At 36.0% G+C, this 17922-nt stretch overlaps 2 protein-coding genes across 4 annotated transcripts; both read right to left on the reverse strand.

Annotated features, from left to right (window-relative positions):
* Nucleotides 1-454: 454 nt before the first annotated feature.
* Nucleotides 455-2072, reverse strand: LOC127652342 (pentraxin-4). Its single transcript, XM_052138457.1, is given in 11 exon segments — nucleotides 455-505; nucleotides 508-590; nucleotides 593-748; nucleotides 751-911; nucleotides 913-1001; nucleotides 1065-1080; nucleotides 1184-1291; nucleotides 1293-1498; nucleotides 1501-1548; nucleotides 1551-1592; nucleotides 1905-2072. Coding segments are annotated over 11 exon segments (1128 nt in total).
* A 4874-nt stretch (nucleotides 2073-6946) lies between these two features.
* On the reverse strand, nucleotides 6947-16128 carry LOC127653445 (uncharacterized). Of its 3 annotated transcripts, none has more exons than XM_052140135.1 (2): nucleotides 15533-16128; nucleotides 6947-7087 (listed from the first exon to the last, which is right to left on the reverse strand). In XM_052140135.1, the coding sequence occupies exons 1-2, from the start codon at nucleotides 16097-16099 to the stop codon at nucleotides 7064-7066; spliced, it is 591 nt and encodes a 196-aa protein (XP_051996095.1). In that variant the 5' UTR covers nucleotides 16100-16128; the 3' UTR covers nucleotides 6947-7063. The 3 variants fall into 3 exon arrangements, with proteins under 3 accessions (XP_051996095.1, XP_051996093.1, XP_051996094.1); XM_052140133.1 differs by having other exon boundaries at nucleotides 6947-7728; XM_052140134.1 differs by lacking the exon at nucleotides 6947-7087 and adding an exon at nucleotides 13102-13165.
* Nucleotides 16129-17922: the final 1794 nt, after the last annotated feature.

The raw sequence follows: 17922 nt of genomic DNA on the forward strand, positions 1-17922 counted from the left end.
GATTCTTGTTTGCTATTTACAAAGCTTAGGGCTGTTATTTCTCAGCACACCTATTTTATTGATATCTGTTAGGTAGTAGGGACATTTTATGTGTGGTATTCAAATACAACCTTACAGCAGCTCTAACTTTACAATCATGCAAATAATAGTGTTCATAAAATTAAATACTATGCACATTTTTCCAGAAGTGTCTAGTTGAAGTTTTATATCACAAAGTGAAATATGCAGTTGTGTTGTAAAAGGATTTTAAACCAAGTCTTAGTTGAAATCAAAAGTGAAGAGTTTAAATATAATAGGGCCTACATGGCACTTTACTATACCGTTTAAATAATACATGAAAATACAATTTATACAGTTTATAGCACAGGCTCACTGGTTGTTACTGGTAAATGTTTTAATATGTTTTGCTGAATGTTTATAAACTCTACAGTTGTTGGTTTTAAGGTTTGTCCCATTACAAGCAGTGTTCCAGACACTCATAGGTTACATGTTGCGCAGAGCCAAAAACAACTGGCCTACATTATCCAGGCTGAGCACTGTTCCTCATGGCACCCCTCTGCCAGTGGCCAAGCCAAATACCTCACCAGGCTCAGGGTCAGAGTCCACATTGCAAAGCCAGCCAGTCTGTCCACTAAAACCTCAACTTAATCAAAGCTCCCTCCAAGAGAGTCCTGCTCCTGCCCCAGGAAAACAGAGCCCTCTGGAGGAATCTCATAACTCTTCTAGAACTTGGATCCAGTAGATATTTTTCCACAGACAGTTCACAATATGCTGGATCCCCATTCACAAAGTACATAGTTCCTAGAATCCTGGAATTCCAGCCATAGAAAACGAGGATATTGTTCTCTGTTGCAAAGGAAATAATTACTCCAACATATTTTGCATCTACTTTCAGCCAAGCGCATATAGATTTCATGAATCCTAGATAGGAAACTCCTATGGAAGGTGACTTAGTTTTCACTGGAAGCAGATGGGAAAAGCAGCATCAAGGACACGGCATACTTGAAGAATCATATATTATCATTATTAGATTTTTAATGGCATAAAGCCTTTTGTAGTCTGACATTTGTCTTATTAGGCCTACTTAACTCAATTTTATTTATTTATTTAGGTCTGCAAAAAACAAATGCCAAGTGAACACAATTTTTACATGAGTAACGGCTTTGACCCCTAGCTCTGACACTGTTTAAGAGAGTCCTTAAAGTCATGCATCCAAACTTGAACTTGATTCCTCAGGGATTCCAAAAAGCCAGTGTGAATTTGCTGTTTCCCGATCTCATGACTCAGGTTAAAGAGCACTGATCTGCCTTTGGATTGGCCTGATGTTGAGCTGGTTGTTCTCCCTTAGAGCTTTCATCATGTTGGTCAGCTTTGAATCAAGCCTCTTGGTCTTTTTATGTCGATTCTTTGTCCAGGATTTAAGGGAATTCAGGTTGTGCTCTGTTGTAGCTTTGAACAAGCGGACCTCACTAGAGATTCTCTCAAACTGCCTGCTCAAAACTGGAATTGATTGTCTAAACTGTAGGGAATGTTATTGTTTTCAGCAATGCTCTCTGGTTGTGTGTGTGGGTCCTCTGTTGAAATCTCTTGAACTAGGATTACAACAATCAAACATTACAGATGAATGGATACTTGAAGCATGACATGCCCATTAACTTATCAATATCAAAACTGTAGGTTAAAATACATATGAATGTATAAGGGAAAATGCATGTTTCCTCTTAATATTTTCAGAATTTAAAAACAAAATTCTTGATTTCACTAGCTCATGACAAATACATTTTTAAAAATACAAAAAGGTAGTTCACCCAAAAATGAAAATTCTCTTATCATTGACTCATGCCATCAAAGATGTGTATGTCATTTTTTCTTCTGCTGAACACAAACAAATATTTTTAGTAGACATAATGTTCAGACAAATAACAATACTGGTTCAGCCTCCTCAGTCTTTTGAAGAATGGCTTTTGTGTTTCTGTTAGTCCTCCTCTCTTTGAACAGATCAGAGGCATCTGCTGGAAGATTATAAGCAGGAAAAGATTTCTGGTGGTATTTCTACTTATGGAAACTTGCATTTACCTCCTCACTACCTGGTGTTTGGCCAATTGGATTCTGGTTTCTTTCCAGTTTGGTTTGAAAAAAGCAGTTTGCTAAGGTGTGCAATGAAATGCCGTCCCATCCCTGAATATTCTGAATTATATTTTATGTTCTTTGGTGCAGTCAGTAGCCAACATGGAAATAAAAACTAAAAGAATTTCACAGACCAAACATAAAACCTCCTAATTAACACACACACATATGCAGTAACATGGATAGACAAGCAATTATAAATATTTGCCAATTAACTGGCTAAGGTATATGTGACTTTGCACCCTCAACTTGTTATCTCCAGTAAATAAATTAAGTGAAAAGTTGAATTGGAAACTTACCATGAATTTAATGTACTTAAGATGGCATGGACTCCATAAGTTTGTGGAAAACCTGATGATCCATTTTATCCCAGCATGTTCTGAGAATGGAAGCTTCAATGGAATACTTTTTGTACAAAAAAACATGGTCACAACATTTCTTACATTTGATTAGTCACCTAGAAATAGTGCAGAATTTTAAATAGTCCTTATTTCTTGTATTAAATCCTAGATTTTGTATATGGTCTCAGACTTTTGGACCACATATGTGCCAAATGTATATGTTCAACTCCCAGTTACAGTGAAATATGCAGTTGTGTTGTAAAGGGATTTTAAACCAAGTCTTAGTTGAAATCAAAGTCAAGAGTTTAAATATGATGCGTGACACTTACCGTTGCTTAGCAATGGAAAATGTGCACTTTACACCACAGTTCTGCAGTCATAGATCATGTTTCAGTTTTTGACAATGCATTCTTTGTTCAACCAACAACCACAACAGATACCCATAACAGTTTGAGAAAATTACCCATCCACACTGGCTGTGATTGCTTTGGCACTAACTTTAGAGTTGAAGACCATTACCACCAAGATCTATTTAATCTCAGATATTCACATTCAGCGTTGAAATCAATGAATTCAACTGAGCTCAGTTTACACTTGAAGCCAATCTAGTTCAGTGCAGTTAAAAAATAAATAAGAAATTGACTTTCAGGATAAAATGCACATGTCTTCAGTTACAGCACATTTAATTAGATTTGGGGTTAGGGTTAGCATCATGACAATACAATTCAACCCTTTGCTTCAATTGCGCTTGTGGGGGCATAGCGATAATTTGGGGGGTTAAGCCCACCCCAGCACCCCCTTATATCCAGGCCTGCATGAAACACATGTAATATTGAGAAGGTCAGATCATTAACACAATTTGGTGAGAATGGTTATTTATTTAAATTGGGGTTATTAACATTTGAGATGTAAAATCCCCCTTTTGTTGGCAGTGTTTGAAAATGGTTTTATTGCTGCTGCTGTGTGTGTGTGTGTGTGTGTGTGTGTGTGTGTGTGTGTGTGTGTGTGTGTGTGTGTGAGCGTGTATTTATCACTTTGTGGGGACCAAATGTCCCCATAAGGATAGTAAAACCCGAAATGTTTGACCTTGTGGGGACATTTTGTCGGTCACCATGAGGAAAACAGCTTATAAATCATACTAAATTATGTTTTTTGAAAATGTAAAAATGCAGAATGTTTTCTGTGAGGGTTAGGTTTAGGTTTAGGGGATAGAATATATAGTTTGTACAGTATAAAAACCATTATGTCTATGGAAAGTCCCCATAAAACATGGAAACACAACATGTGTGTGTGTGTGTGTGTGTGCGTGTGTGTTTTTTTGTTGTTGAAAATGCAAAAGTTTAAAAGAAGTGAATTGGAATTGGGACATGTACACTGTGTGTCTAACTGCAGTCAAAAGTCTTGTGTCATGAGTTGCCATGTTTGTCTTCATGTCAGGATCCTTCTGTGTGGTTTTGTTTACTAGCAGTTTCTGAATACACTGTAAAATTGTGATTATTATTATTATTTAACAGTTTTGACATTATTATTATTATTGTTGTTGTTAGTGTCATTTATGTTGTTGTTGTTGTTTTTGTTAATAATTGTGTTCTCAACGTTGAGAAGCATTCATTTCTTGTTTGATTAACTGTTCAACTTTTACCAACCTGAAAAATGAAGACATAACACTTACTTAATTGAATTTGAGAAACCTTTTACAATCAATTTAAATTCTTTCATTCAGATTAAGTCAGTTTCATTCAGTCAACATTATTTCCTTGGATTAGGTCAAATTATTGTACTGTAGTAGTTTTAACTCAACTTTATTTGGTTCATCAAACTAAATTTACTAATGTTTAATTTTAATTAAGGTAGGTCCAAATTATTATGTTTGCCAGGTGTGCAAGCGTAAGGACAGAGAAACTATTTCACTCTCAACTTGATATATACTGCATACAGAGCTAAACAGCAATTGAATCAAACTCTTGAAATAGAAAGTCCATCCTCAATCGAAGCATAAGAGCCAATCTTCAATACAATGGTAATGCCCAAAACGCCAGCCTAACAGACACTCTTTTAAATACCAACATAAAAGACCATTAAACATGAACAAATCACCTCCTATTCTCATGGCTCAAAAACACATAACATAACTTTTCATTTCAACATTTGGTCACCCCATCCAGTCCCATACAAAGCCTGCTGGGAAATGGAAATCCCCTTACCAGTTTCATCAATGCCACAAAATGTATTTATGTTGTCTAAACTTGATTAATTAAACTTCAGTTTTACAAATTTAATTGGATAGAATGCAGTGAAATCAAGTAGTGACAAAATGTTCTACTGTAGAATTGTGCTTCTATAGCTCATTTTAATTACGTTAACTAAACATCCTTTTTTAGTGCAAAGCAAATGCAAGATTTTCTTGCACTGTGAGTAGTGAGAAGAATAAAGTTCAGTGATTGATCCTCAAGTCTGATCATACAATCTGCAATACATGATATTTTGTGTTGTCATACGTCATAAGTCTTTTTATTATGTCACACATATTACACAAGGTAGGCAGTGAAATTATTTTTCTGCAAGACAGCTCCAGTCCAAGATGTTATTTAAAAAATATAGTAATAGAGGACTATAATATAATTATAATATAAAAATACACACACACACACACATATATATATGTATATATATATATATATATATATATATATATATATATATATATATATATATATATATATATATATATATATTGGAGGCCAAAGGTTTGGAATAATGTAAAAATGTTGCTCTTATGGAAAGAAATTGGTACTTTTATAACCAAATTGACATTCAAATGATCACAATTACTGTATAGTCAGGACATTAATAACGTGAACATTTTCAGAACTTCTTAAACTACTTCAAAATGTTCTCATCAAAAAATCCTCCACTTGCAGCAATGACAGCTTTGCAGATCCTTGGCATTCTAGCTGTCAGTTTGTCCAGATTCTCAGCTGACATTTCACCCCACACTTTCTGTAGCACTTGCTTCTTGTCGGGAACTTCTCACACACCTTACAGTCTACCTGATCCCACAAAATCTCAGTGGGGTTAAGATCCATAATACTCTTTTCCAATTATCTGTTGTCCAATGTCTATGTTTTATTGTCCACTCTAATATTTTATTATTCTGTTTCAAAAGTGGCTTTTTCTTTGCAGTTCTTCCCATAAGGCCTGCACCTCTGAGTCTTCTCTTTACTGTTGTACATGAAACTGGTCTTGAGTGAGTAGAATTCAATGAAGCTGTCAGCTGAGAACAGGGTTGGGCAGGTTACTTTTTAAACGTATTCCACTACAGATTACAGAATACATGCTGTAAACTTGAATTTGTAAAGTATTCTGTTAGATTACTCAAGGTATGTAACGTATTCTAAATACTTTAGATTACTCAGCACTTTTTTCACTTGTTTTGACTATAACATTTTTTATTTTTTTGCCAGTACAGTAAGACAAAATACACATGTTAAAAATACATTCTCTGAAAAACCAAAATATCTTATGCAGTGTTGTTTCTAAAACAAGATTAATCAAATTGATCTTGTTTTAAGGATTTTTAGATATTTTTACCAGAATACAATACAAAAATTATTATCAAGAATAACATTTTTGTCCTAATATCAAAAGTCTTACATGAAAAAACTAAATTGTGATCTAACATGAATTTTCTTGATAAAAAATATGATAGTGCCTGGTAACGTGTACATGTAAAATGGCTAGAAATAGCATTTTAGCTTAGCGCAAAGCTGACAATTTACACAAGGTTTATTTCTATTTCTTCTGCAACTTACTTCAAACGTACTTCTCTGTCTGCTCGTATGAATGTAACACATCATAAAAAAAGTGTTTCACTGCTGTTCAAATGCACTTTGTATCGCATCATTTATATGTATAAATGTTTTCCATCTGAAAGGACTAAATATTAAAAGAAACAAATTCAAATAAAATGCACAGTAATCTCCCCATTAATCAAAATACTTTTTGAATGTAACTGTATTCTAAATACCAATGATTACAATTTTAACTCTAGTGGAATACAGTTACTTATATTTTGTATTTTAAATACAAAATCCTGTTTCATGTATTCCCCAACCCTGGCTGAGTTAATGTGAGGTGTCTATTTCTCAAACTAGAGTCAAATTAAGCTAATCATTGTGATTCTGCAATACTGCTACATTACAATCATTTAATGATCTTGGTCTATACAGTAAATTTAATGAATAAATTTAGCATTTATTAATTTATTTATCAAATGTTATCATCCTTTAATAATATAAATTAACTATTATATTGCTATGAAATTATGGCAAACAGTAACTAGTAATTTACTGAAAATTGATTTTTCTGGAATCAGTCATCCCAGTTAATGTGAACAAAAATAATAAATTAATTATTTTATTCAAAAACAGTCCAATGAATAACACACATGATGTGAGGAAATAACAGTTACACATAATTTCGAATCCAGAGAAAATTAAAGTATTGTGATCACAGAGACAATCCTCTTGAACAATTTGGAGTAAAAAGCTTTGTCCTCAAGCACAATGGTAATACATACTTTTGTCATTCATAGTTTATGGGTCACCTCTGCATGGAATCTGGTGACATTTGAAAAAAAAAGGGGGACATTGTTTAAAACTTGTGTTCAGCTTTCTTTGCATAAAATAAGAATAAATATAAATAAACAGTAATGTCATAAACGTTATTTGGTTGTAAAAAGAAAAGGGTAACATAAGAATACATTTTTATTCATTTTTTAAACAAAACAGTTATTTGTATGGGCTTTCTTTGGATAGTCCTTTTTTAGTGCAAAGCAAATGCAAGATTTTCTTGCACTGTAAGTAGTGAGAAGAATAAAGTTCAGTGATTGATCCTCAAGTCTGATCATACAATCTGCAATACATGATATTGTGTGTTGTCATACGTCATATGTCTTTTTATTATGTCACACATATTTTTTTTATTTAACCTTTATTTAACCAGGAAAGTCCCATTGAGGTTAAAAACCTCTTTTTCAAGGGAGTCCTGGCCAAGAGGCAGCAAAAACACAATCAATTACATTTATAAAGGTTATACAACACAAATAATTAAAAACATTTACAATTTAAACAGGTCAATTCAGGTTCTCTCAATCTGGACTTAAAAGCATTTAAGGAAATGAGTTCAGATAATTTCAAGTCTTTTTGCAAAAAGTTCCATGCAGAAGGAGCGGAGTAGACAAAAGCCCTTTTCCCCAGTTCTGTTTGGGCAAATGGAACAAAGAGCAGCAAGTGATCATTTGATCGCAATGAATAAGAACCAACACTTCTTCATGTGATTAAACTACTGATGTAGGATGGCAACAGACCAAGCATGGCCTTATAGATAAAAACATGCCAATGCCCTGATCTCCTGTTGGACAACGATGGCCATCCCACTCTGGAATATAATTCACAATGATGGGTCAAATTTTTACAATTCGTAATAAATCTCAGAGACGCATGATAAACAGTGTCAATCTTATGCAGACATTGTGCTGAAGCGGTCCTATACACCAGGTCACCATAATCTAAGACAGATAAAAATGTTGCAGTGACTAGCTGCTTTTTTGCTTTAAAAGAAAAACAGTATGGTCCACTGTGTCAAAAGCTTTCGACAGATCAAGAAAAAGTGATGCACAGAATTGCTTTCTATCAAGGGCGACAAGTATGTCATTAATTACTTTTGTAACAGCAGTGATGGTACTGTGCTTTTTCCTGAAGCCTGATTGCAGTTTAGAGAGAAGTTCATTTGAGTATAAAAACTCTTTTATTTGGTCTGAAACAAGGGATTCTAACATTTTTGACAAAACACATAAATTAGATATAGGCCGATAGTTAGTTAAAACTGCTGGATCACCTCCTTTAAACAAGGGAGTAACAAAAGCTGACTTCCAAACTGATGGCATTTCATTATTTTGAATTGACAAATTAAAAAGAATTGTAAGGGGCTCAGCAACAAAATCAGCCGCCTTATTCAAAAAATAAGGCTCTATTAAATCTGGTCCAGGAGGTTTTCTGTGATCTAACGCTTTAAGAGCTCCATGCACCTGCTGCACAGTAAAAGAAACAAAATTAAAAAGCTCTCCAGAAAACACTGGGGAGTATGTGCATGGAGTGACAGCGACTACTCCTGTCGACTCGGACAGAGAACCAACTGATACAAAATGCTCATTAAAGCAATTTAAAACATCAACTCTGTCGTAGACTGGGAGAGAGTTTTTAAGACAAATTTTGGGAGGGCTTCATTACTTTTATTCACAGATAGAGACTTGATGACTTTCCAAAATGTCTGTGGATTATTGAGATTTTCACTTGTGACTGATAAATAATATTCTGATTTAGCCTTTTTAATAAGAGAGGTACATTTGTTTCTTAGTTGTCTGAAAATGGACCAGTCAGTGGCAGAATCACCATTTCTAGCTTTAGCCCATGCCACATTTCGCTGATGGATAATGTCTGACAACTCTGGAGAAAACCAAGGGTTTTCCGTCCCTTCACTCTGTGCTTTGTCCAAGGAGCATGTTTATTTACAATATTCTCAAAATTCTCCTTAAAAAGTGTCCAGGCAAGTTCAACATCAGGCAACAGGCCAAGCTGTCCCCAGTTAATCAAAGATAAATCATGATGATAGGCTTGTTCATTAAAATTTTTCAAATTTCTCTTTCTAATAATTTGCGATTTACATTTGGGTATTTTACTGCCTCTCGAAGTAGCAATAACACAATGATCACTCAGATCATTACAAAAGACACCCATAGATAAAAATTTATGAGGGACTAAAATCAAGTCAATTAAAGTAGATTTGTCAGGATTTTTAAGATTAGGCCTTGTAGGTACATTTACCAACTGGCTAAGACTGATAGAATCACAGAAAGATTTAAATTCATCAGAAACAACATTTAGCCAGTCCCAATTCAAGTCCCCGGCCAATAAAAGTTCCCTATAGTTTAGTCTGGACAAAAGAAGCTTTAAAGATGATAAAGCCTCCCTGGAGGCCGACGGAGGTCTATAACACCCCACAACAGTTATTGAAAGGGACTTAAATATTTCAAAATTTAAGGCCAAAAACTCCATTTGCCTACAGAGAGACTCAGACAAAACAACTGATGCACCAAATCTTGACTTAACATAGATAGCTACGCCACCACCTTTCTTCAGCCTGTCACTGCGAAAAACATTATACCCATGTACTTTTATATCTTCATTTGTAATTGATTTCTTCAACCATGTTTCCGAAATTATCGCTATGTCTGCATCTGTAGATTCAATCCATATTCTAACCATGTCCATTTTGGGTAGTAAACTGCGAACATTTAGATGAACAAATTTAAGTCCAGGCATTGATTTAAATTCATCAGGGGTCGAAACACATTGCAAACAGGGGCCAGGATTGGGCTGCACATTTCCAGATAGAAGTAGGAGTAGTGTAATAATCAGTCTGCACCTCACAGCATATTTTAAAGCTGGCCTATCATATGCTGAAACCAGGTAATGCCTGTCATTAATTGAGAAAGACAGATTATACAAAGCAAAAAATGTTTGCAATTTAGGCAAATCCCAATACAAATCCATCCAGAAGTCCAGGTTCCAACAAAAGTGTAATGGTTCCTGGTGCATGTCAATACTGGTTTTTGTGCCACTATAGTAGGTTTCCTGTATGCCCACCATATTATTAAAACAACTCACGCTAGGATCAGTGCCCGGTTTCAAGTTCCAAGTGACCAACAGGGATAATAAAATTAGAATTAAAAAAGATGCCATCGTCATTAATTTACTAATAGTAAAGATGACTAATAACAGTACCAGTTTATCTTGTCGAGTATGGCCCAGCTTCCAAAATGATGTTTCTGGCTTAGGCTTGTTAACCCAAGCTCCAGGAGAATGTAGTAGGCCAGGCCTGTTAGCCTAGCCTCCAGGATGATGGGTGAGACCCAGGCTGGTTTGCCCAAGCTCCAGAAAAATGAAGCAAGCCAGGCCCGCTAGCCTAACTCCAGAAGTATGTAGCAGGCTCAGGCTGGTTAGCCCAGGCTCCAAAAGAATGTAACAAGCTCAGGCTGGTTTGCCCAAGCTCCAATGAGGATGTAGCAGGCTCAGGCTGGTTAGCCCAAGCTCCAAGAAGATGTAGCAGGCTCAGGCTGGTTAGCCCAAGCTCCAAGAAGATGTAGCAGGCTCAGGCTGGTTAGCCCAAGCTCCAAGAAGATGTAGCAGGCTCAGGCTGATTAGCCCAAGCTCCAAGAGGATATAGCAGGCTCAAGCTGGTTAGCCCAAGCTCCAGGAAGATGTAGCAGGCTCAGGCTGGTTAGCCCAAGCTCCAGGAGAATGTAGCAGGCTCAAGCCCGTTTGCCTAGCTCTGTTTAGCCTGGGCTAATAGGATCAGTAAGATCAGGCTCAGGTTAGCAAAGTTAGCTCAGAGCAAAGGTGTAGTGTCATTTTTAAACTCATAGTAGTCCACAATCTTCTTAAAAGTTCAAGATGAAATTTCCATATAAATGACTTGTACAACTTGAAAACTACAACTTAAAAGGAATAAAGTACTATAAAATCCATTTAAATGAAATCAATCCAGAGAGAGACACTGAGCAGACCTTAGACTAGCTGCCATCTATTACACAAGGTAGGCAGTGAAATTATTTTTCTGCAAGACAGCTCCAGTCCAAGATGTTATTTAAAAAATATAGTAATAGAGGACTATAATATAATTATAATATAAAAATACACACACACACACACACATATATATATATGTATATGTATATATATATATATATATATATTGGAGGCCAAAGGTTTGGAATAATGTAAAAATGTTGCTCTTATGGAAAGAAATTGGTACTTTTATAACCAAATTGACATTCAAATGATCACAATTACTGTATAGTCAGGACATTAATAACGTGAACATTTTCAGAACTTCTTAAACTACTTCAAAATGTTCTCATCAAAAAATCCTCCACTTGCAGCAATGACAGCTTTGCAGATCCTTGGCATTCTAGCTGTCAGTTTGTCCAGATTCTCAGCTGACATTTCACCCCACACTTTCTGTAGCACTTGCTTCTTGTCGGGAACTTCTCACACACCTTACAGTCTACCTGATCCCACAAAATCTCAGTGGGGTTAAGATCCATAATACTCTTTTCCAATTATCTGTTGTCCAATGTCTATGTTTTATTGTCCACTCTAATATTTTATTATTCTGTTTCAAAAGTGGCTTTTTCTTTGCAGTTCTTCCCATAAGGCCTGCACCTCTGAGTCTTCTCTTTACTGTTGTACATGAAACTGGTCTTGAGTGAGTAGAATTCAATGAAGCTGTCAGCTGAGAACAGGGTTGGGCAGGTTACTTTTTAAACGTATTCCACTACAGATTACAGAATACATGCTGTAAACTTGAATTTGTAAAGTATTCTGTTAGATTACTCAAGGTATGTAACGTATTCTAAATACTTTAGATTACTCAGCACTTTTTTCACTTGTTTTGACTATAACATTTTTTATTTTTTTGCCAGTACAGTAAGACAAAATACACATGTTAAAAATACATTCTCTGAAAAACCAAAATATCTTATGCAGTGTTGTTTCTAAAACAAGATTAATCAAATTGATCTTGTTTTAAGGATTTTTAGATATTTTTACCAGAATACAATACAAAAATTATTATCAAGAATAACATTTTTGTCCTAATATCAAAAGTCTTACATGAAAAAACTAAATTGTGATCTAACATGAATTTTCTTGATAAAAAATATGATAGTGCCTGGTAACGTGTGCATGTAAAATGGCTAGAAATAGCATTTTAGCTTAAGCGTAAAGCTGACAATTTACACAAGGTTTATTTCTATTTCTTCTGCAACTTACTTCAAACGTACTTCTCTGTCTGCTCGTATGAATGTAACACATCATAAAAAAGTGTTTCACTGCTGTTCAAATGCACTTTGTATCGCATCATTTATATGTATAAATGTTTTCCATCTGAAAGGACTAAATATTAAAAGAAACAAATTCAAATAAAATGCACAGTAATCTCCCCATTAATCAAAATACTTTTTGAATGTAACTGTATTCTAAATACCAATGATTACAATTTTAACTCTAGTGGAATACAGTTACTTATATTTTGTATTTTAAATACAAAATCCTGTTTCATGTATTCCCCAACCCTGGCTGAGTAAATGTGAGGTGTCTATTTCTCAAACTAGAGTCAAATTAAGCTAATCATTGTGATTCTGCAATACTGCTACATTACAATCATTTAATGATCTTGGTCTATACAGTAAATTTAATGAATAAATTTAGCATTTATTAATTTATTTATCAAATGTTATCATCCTTTAATAATATAAATTAACTATTATATTGCTATGAAATTATGGCAAACAGTAACTAGTAATTTACTGAAAATTGATTTTTCTGGAATCAGTCATCCCAGTTAATGTGAACAAAAATAATAAATTAATTATTTTATTCAAAAACAGTCCAATGAATAACACACATGATGTGAGGAAATAACAGTTACACATAATTTCGAATCCAGAGAAAATTAAAGTATTGTGATCACAGAGACAATCCTCTTGAACAATGGAGTAAAAAGCTTTGTCCTCAAGCACAATGGTAATACATACTTTTGTCATTCATAGTTTATGGGTCACCTCTGCATGGAATCTGGTGACATTTGAAAAAAAAAGGGGGAAATTGTTTAAAACTTGTGTTCAGCTTTCTTTGCATAAAATAAGAATAAATATAAATAAACAGTAATGTCATAAACGTTATTTGGTTGTAAAAAGAAAACGGTAACATAAGAATACATTTTTATTCATTTTTTAAACAAAACAGTTATTTGTATGGGCTTTCTTTGGATAGTCCTGTAGTAAATTATTGTATGTGTCTTGCATGATTTGCATAAACGCTTCACCTTAAATCTGTATTTATTTATTTTTTGAGTGTACTTAGTGAATAAAAATAAAACCCATTTGAAAACGTTCTTGCCCTGGCTATAATTACATGTTTGTGGGCATTGCATAGTTATATCTGTTCTTCGTGTTCTTCTATCTTCAAGACTTGTTTATTAGTTTCAACACGCCCTACAATACCATTTCTTCTCATCAGGTTGAATCATCTTCATGACTGATGACTCCCATATTCTGTGCATTTCCCTGTATCTCCTGTGAATCCTTGGGACGTGATCTGTTCTTAAAAAAGTGACCTCTTTAAGTACTATTACTCAGATGCAGAAAGCTTTTTGGGTTTCCATATTGTCTAACCTCATTCTTTGTAGTTTTCTGAAATTCATTTTTATAAAAGCTTGAAAATCCAGTTTGATGGAGTATGGCTTGCTGAATTTCCTTGTGAAGGCAAAACAATGCTTTTATGTCTGCCAACTTAGAGTAGGGATTCCAAATAATCCCTTCTTGAGTTACTACAGTAACAGTCCTGTGTAGTATACTATATACAGTATATTGTATTTGGCAAATTTCACCACTTGCATAGCTGGTTCAGCTAATCTATACTTTGTTAAGTTAAAGAGGCCCTATTACGCGTTTGGGGATTTTACCTTTCCTTTAGTGTGTAACATAACTCTTTGTTCGTTTAAAAGGTCTGCAAAGTTGGGGCCTGGGTAGCTCAGGTAGGTCGCAAATTTGAATCCCATGGCGTGCTGAATTACTCCAGCCATGTCTCCTAATAAGCCAAATTGGCCAGGTTGCTACTTAAATTTTTTTTTAAATATATTTATAGGTATAAGCAGAAAATGATTAGGCTGCTTTGTTTACCTTTTAAAAATGTGTAAGTATAAGCAAAATATAAATCCACAAAATTAACCATAGATATTATTATATGGTTACTATTACTAAAACCATGTTACCATATGGATTCTACAGTAATGCTGTAGTAAAACCATGGTTAATTTTATCAAAACCTTGCTTACTTATTAATACAATATTACTACAGTAAAGCCATAGTTTTCAAAAGGGTATCATTTATTAACGAGGATTAAAGATCATTGCCAAAGTTTTAACATGTCACGTCTAGGTATGTCATCACTTGGTGTGAATAACTCCAGATACTGTTTTTCTGTCATTCCCTCAGGAAAGCACTGAACCCCCTTTGAACGAGCACTGTGACTGAAAGGGTGAGTGCTGTCTGTGACTGATAGTTTATTTTAGCATTTCTGCGCGTCAAGATGAGCCGGAAGAAATAATTGTTCAGGTGACATGCAACAATTCGCTCAAATATTTATTATTTTCCACTTCGAAGCTTATGAGGTGCATTAATAGTCACGTTATCTAAATAACAAGATCACTAGTTAAAAAAAACCTTCAGAATCAATATTTTAATGTGAGGATCAATCTTCTTGATACTACATCAGTATCGGAAGGTTCGATACATTCGTATCGATCCGCCCAACCCTAGCAGAGGCAGGCAAAATACATACAAATTGTGCCGCTATGATTTAATGTGCTTAGTACCGTCATTTTCCCCACCGTGTCCGATATAAAAATGGCACACTTTGCAAAAGGCATGGTATTGTCGATATGGCTTCGATATATTAAAGTAAATTCTTCCGTCCAGCTGTTGTTAAATGTACATGTATATTTTGTTTAGTTTTTTCGCCGGAGCACTACCTGAACCTTCTCCTCCCATCTACCAGTGATGCTTGATTCAACTTCCCGCGTCTACTACCTGCGCAGATATTAACAGCGCAACTGGGTTGTGGGTTGCCAGATTGACGTCACAATGGGTTGACATTTGTATGTATGATGTGTCGATTGTGTGAGAAGGATAAGTTTCATTTAATATCTGGCAACTGGACAACCTTGGAATAAAATATTGATGTGATTATTCATATAACGAGGTCTGGGCCATACAAATTATGGGAGTTTCCCGGGAGAAATAAGAAAACGGGAGGGGGCGGTGTGAAAAACTGGAGTGTTGACGGGTATGGCGAGTTGTGCGTGGATGTCACAGTGGATGGCGTGACGCATTATGTAATCAACAGTGCACTTGTAAGAAAGCTACACAATTAAAACTTACCACTTTGAAATTTTTCCTCAAGCCGTGCTTGCGAAGGTGGTTCGGGTCGATCAGCTTGTTCTTCCAAACTTTCATTATCGGATTCGGGCTAGAGCTGGAACAGCAAAAACCAACGCCACTGTTACCATAGTGACAATAGTCGGCTCCTCTGTGGAGATCGCCAAGAGCACCACATTCCTTGGTGTTCACTTGGCGGAGAACCTCACCTGGTCCCTCAACACTAGCTCTATTGCCAAGAAAGCCCAGCAGCGTCTCTACTTTCTTCGAAGGCTGAGGAAAGCACATCTCCCAACCCCCATCCTCACTACATTCTATAGAGGGACTATTGAGAGCATCCTGAGCAACTGCATCACTGCCTGGTTTGGGACTTGCACCGTTTCGGACCGCAAAGCCCTGCAGAGGATAGTGAGGACAGCTGAGAAGATCATCGGGGTTTCTCTTCCCTCCATCAAAGACATTTACAAAAAAACACTGCATCCGCAAAGCAGCCAGCATTGTGGATGACCCCACACACCCCTCACACAATCTCTTCACCCTCCTGACGTCTGGCAAGAGGTACCGAAGCATTCGGGACCTCACGGCCAGACTGTGTAACAGCTTCTTCCCCCAAGCCATCAGACTCCTCAATACTCAGAGACTGTACTGACACACACACACACACACACACACACATCAGACTCCTCAATACTCAGAGACTGGACTGACACACACACACACACACACACGCGCGCGAATAGTGTTGAATAGTGTTTACAGAACTGCTCAGGAAGACTCGGGAGCTGAAACTCGGTTATGGTAAGGGGTGTTACCAATCACAAGAGACTGGGCTGGGCCAGCTGACCAATCAAATCAGATTGGGCTTTTCGGAAAGGGGGCTTTAAAGAGACAGGAGATAAATTAGAGCGTTTCAGCCAGAGTATGAAGAGAGGTGAGCTGCATTATACAGTATGAGAAAAATTGAACATTAAAGCAGATAAACCTATTCTAGTAGACCCCAAAATAAAATTATGAACCTGTAGATTAGCATAATATGGGCTCTTTAAAGGAAGTTTTTGTTGGAAATATAGCAATTACATGCAATGACTATGGTACTGTAAGCAAAGGTTTAAGAATCAAACACATCATTAAGCCATCTCATAATAAATTCTGTATAACCATATTGTTACTATTTTTTAATTCATACTTTTATTGAGAAAAATGCATTTATAATACTTTAAAAAGCAAGTAAATCTGCCTATACTCTATATAAACTGCTTTAAACATGATTCTGTCAGGTTACCTTATAGACTTTCTCACAGTACATTATATATATAAAAAGTCCAGTTTTATAGTGACATCTCGACATTCCAGTGGACATCCAAAGGAAATGGGCAGGCCGAGATCCCTGAAGAAAATCACAGATTACTTGTAAGGCCTGCCTTATCATCGGATATGACAGGGAAGGGTTGTAACCTTATAATGAAATAGACTTTAGAACAGAACATGTTTAGTGACAGCAGGTGGAATGCTGCAGGACGAGCTGGACCGCAATGTCAAAGGAATGTCACACAAAGAGACACATCTGAAATGCCGAGCCTACTCTCATGATATCAGCAGCACATACTCCTACACTCCCTGCCACACCCAAAGTGTGAGTGAACTGTTCTGGATTTACAGATATCAAACCCAGTCCAAACCCACCACGTAGCTCACATGCCTCCTCACCCATTAACCTAAACAGTTCATAGCCCTTAGCCCTTGTTTGAAAGATATAGATCTATGTGTAAGTGAGTTTTAGTGCTGATGTGATGGTATATACATGATTCCTTTATAATCTATGTAAACTAATAATATCAAATTCAAAATTCTCCTTCTCACTTTTAAATCTCTGCACGGCTTGGCTCCCTCCTATCTCTGTAATCTGCTTCACCCCTACGCACCGACTCGCTCTCTACGATCCTCCGACTCTAGCCTTCTCGTCGTTCCCTCGGCATCGCCTTGTTTCGATGGGGGCAGATCATTCAGTGTTGTAGCACCCAAATATGGAACTCTCTACCCCGATCACTCTGTTCTGTTAAGACTATCTCTGAATTCAAATCCATGCTCAAAACTCACTTATTTGCTGAATGTTATAACTCTTAAGTTGTACTGTTTTTTTTTTTTTCCGCTGGGTGCTGTCCCATCTACCTAACCTTCTCATTTTCTGTACCTTCACTGTTATCTACCTGCTGTTGTTTTGTCTGCTGTCTTTGTCCTCTGCCTTTATTGTTGCTTGTCTATTGTAAAGCGTCCTTGAGCTCTGGAAAGGCGCTATATAAATAAAACTTATTATTATTATTAAACTAGCAAGGAAGATGTAATGGGGTCTGAAATCATGTTTAAAATAAACCGAACTTGGAATGAATGGAAAG

This window comes from Xyrauchen texanus, chromosome 12 (genome assembly GCF_025860055.1).
Source record: "Xyrauchen texanus isolate HMW12.3.18 chromosome 12, RBS_HiC_50CHRs, whole genome shotgun sequence".
In the NCBI taxonomy this organism is placed as follows: Eukaryota; Metazoa; Chordata; class Actinopteri; order Cypriniformes; family Catostomidae; genus Xyrauchen; species Xyrauchen texanus.

What these genes read in the sequence shown, in the direction of transcription:
- LOC127653445 (XM_052140133.1), bottom strand. Translation starts at nt 16,099, where the DNA reads ATGCTTCGGTACCTCTTGCCAGACGTCAGGAGGGTGAAGAGATTGTGT. An exon ending in TGAGGAAAAATTTCAAAGTG is followed by an intron (nt 7,729 to 15,532) that starts GTAAGTTTTAAT and finishes TTGCCCAAACAG; the next exon opens with AACTGGGGAAAAGGGCTTTT.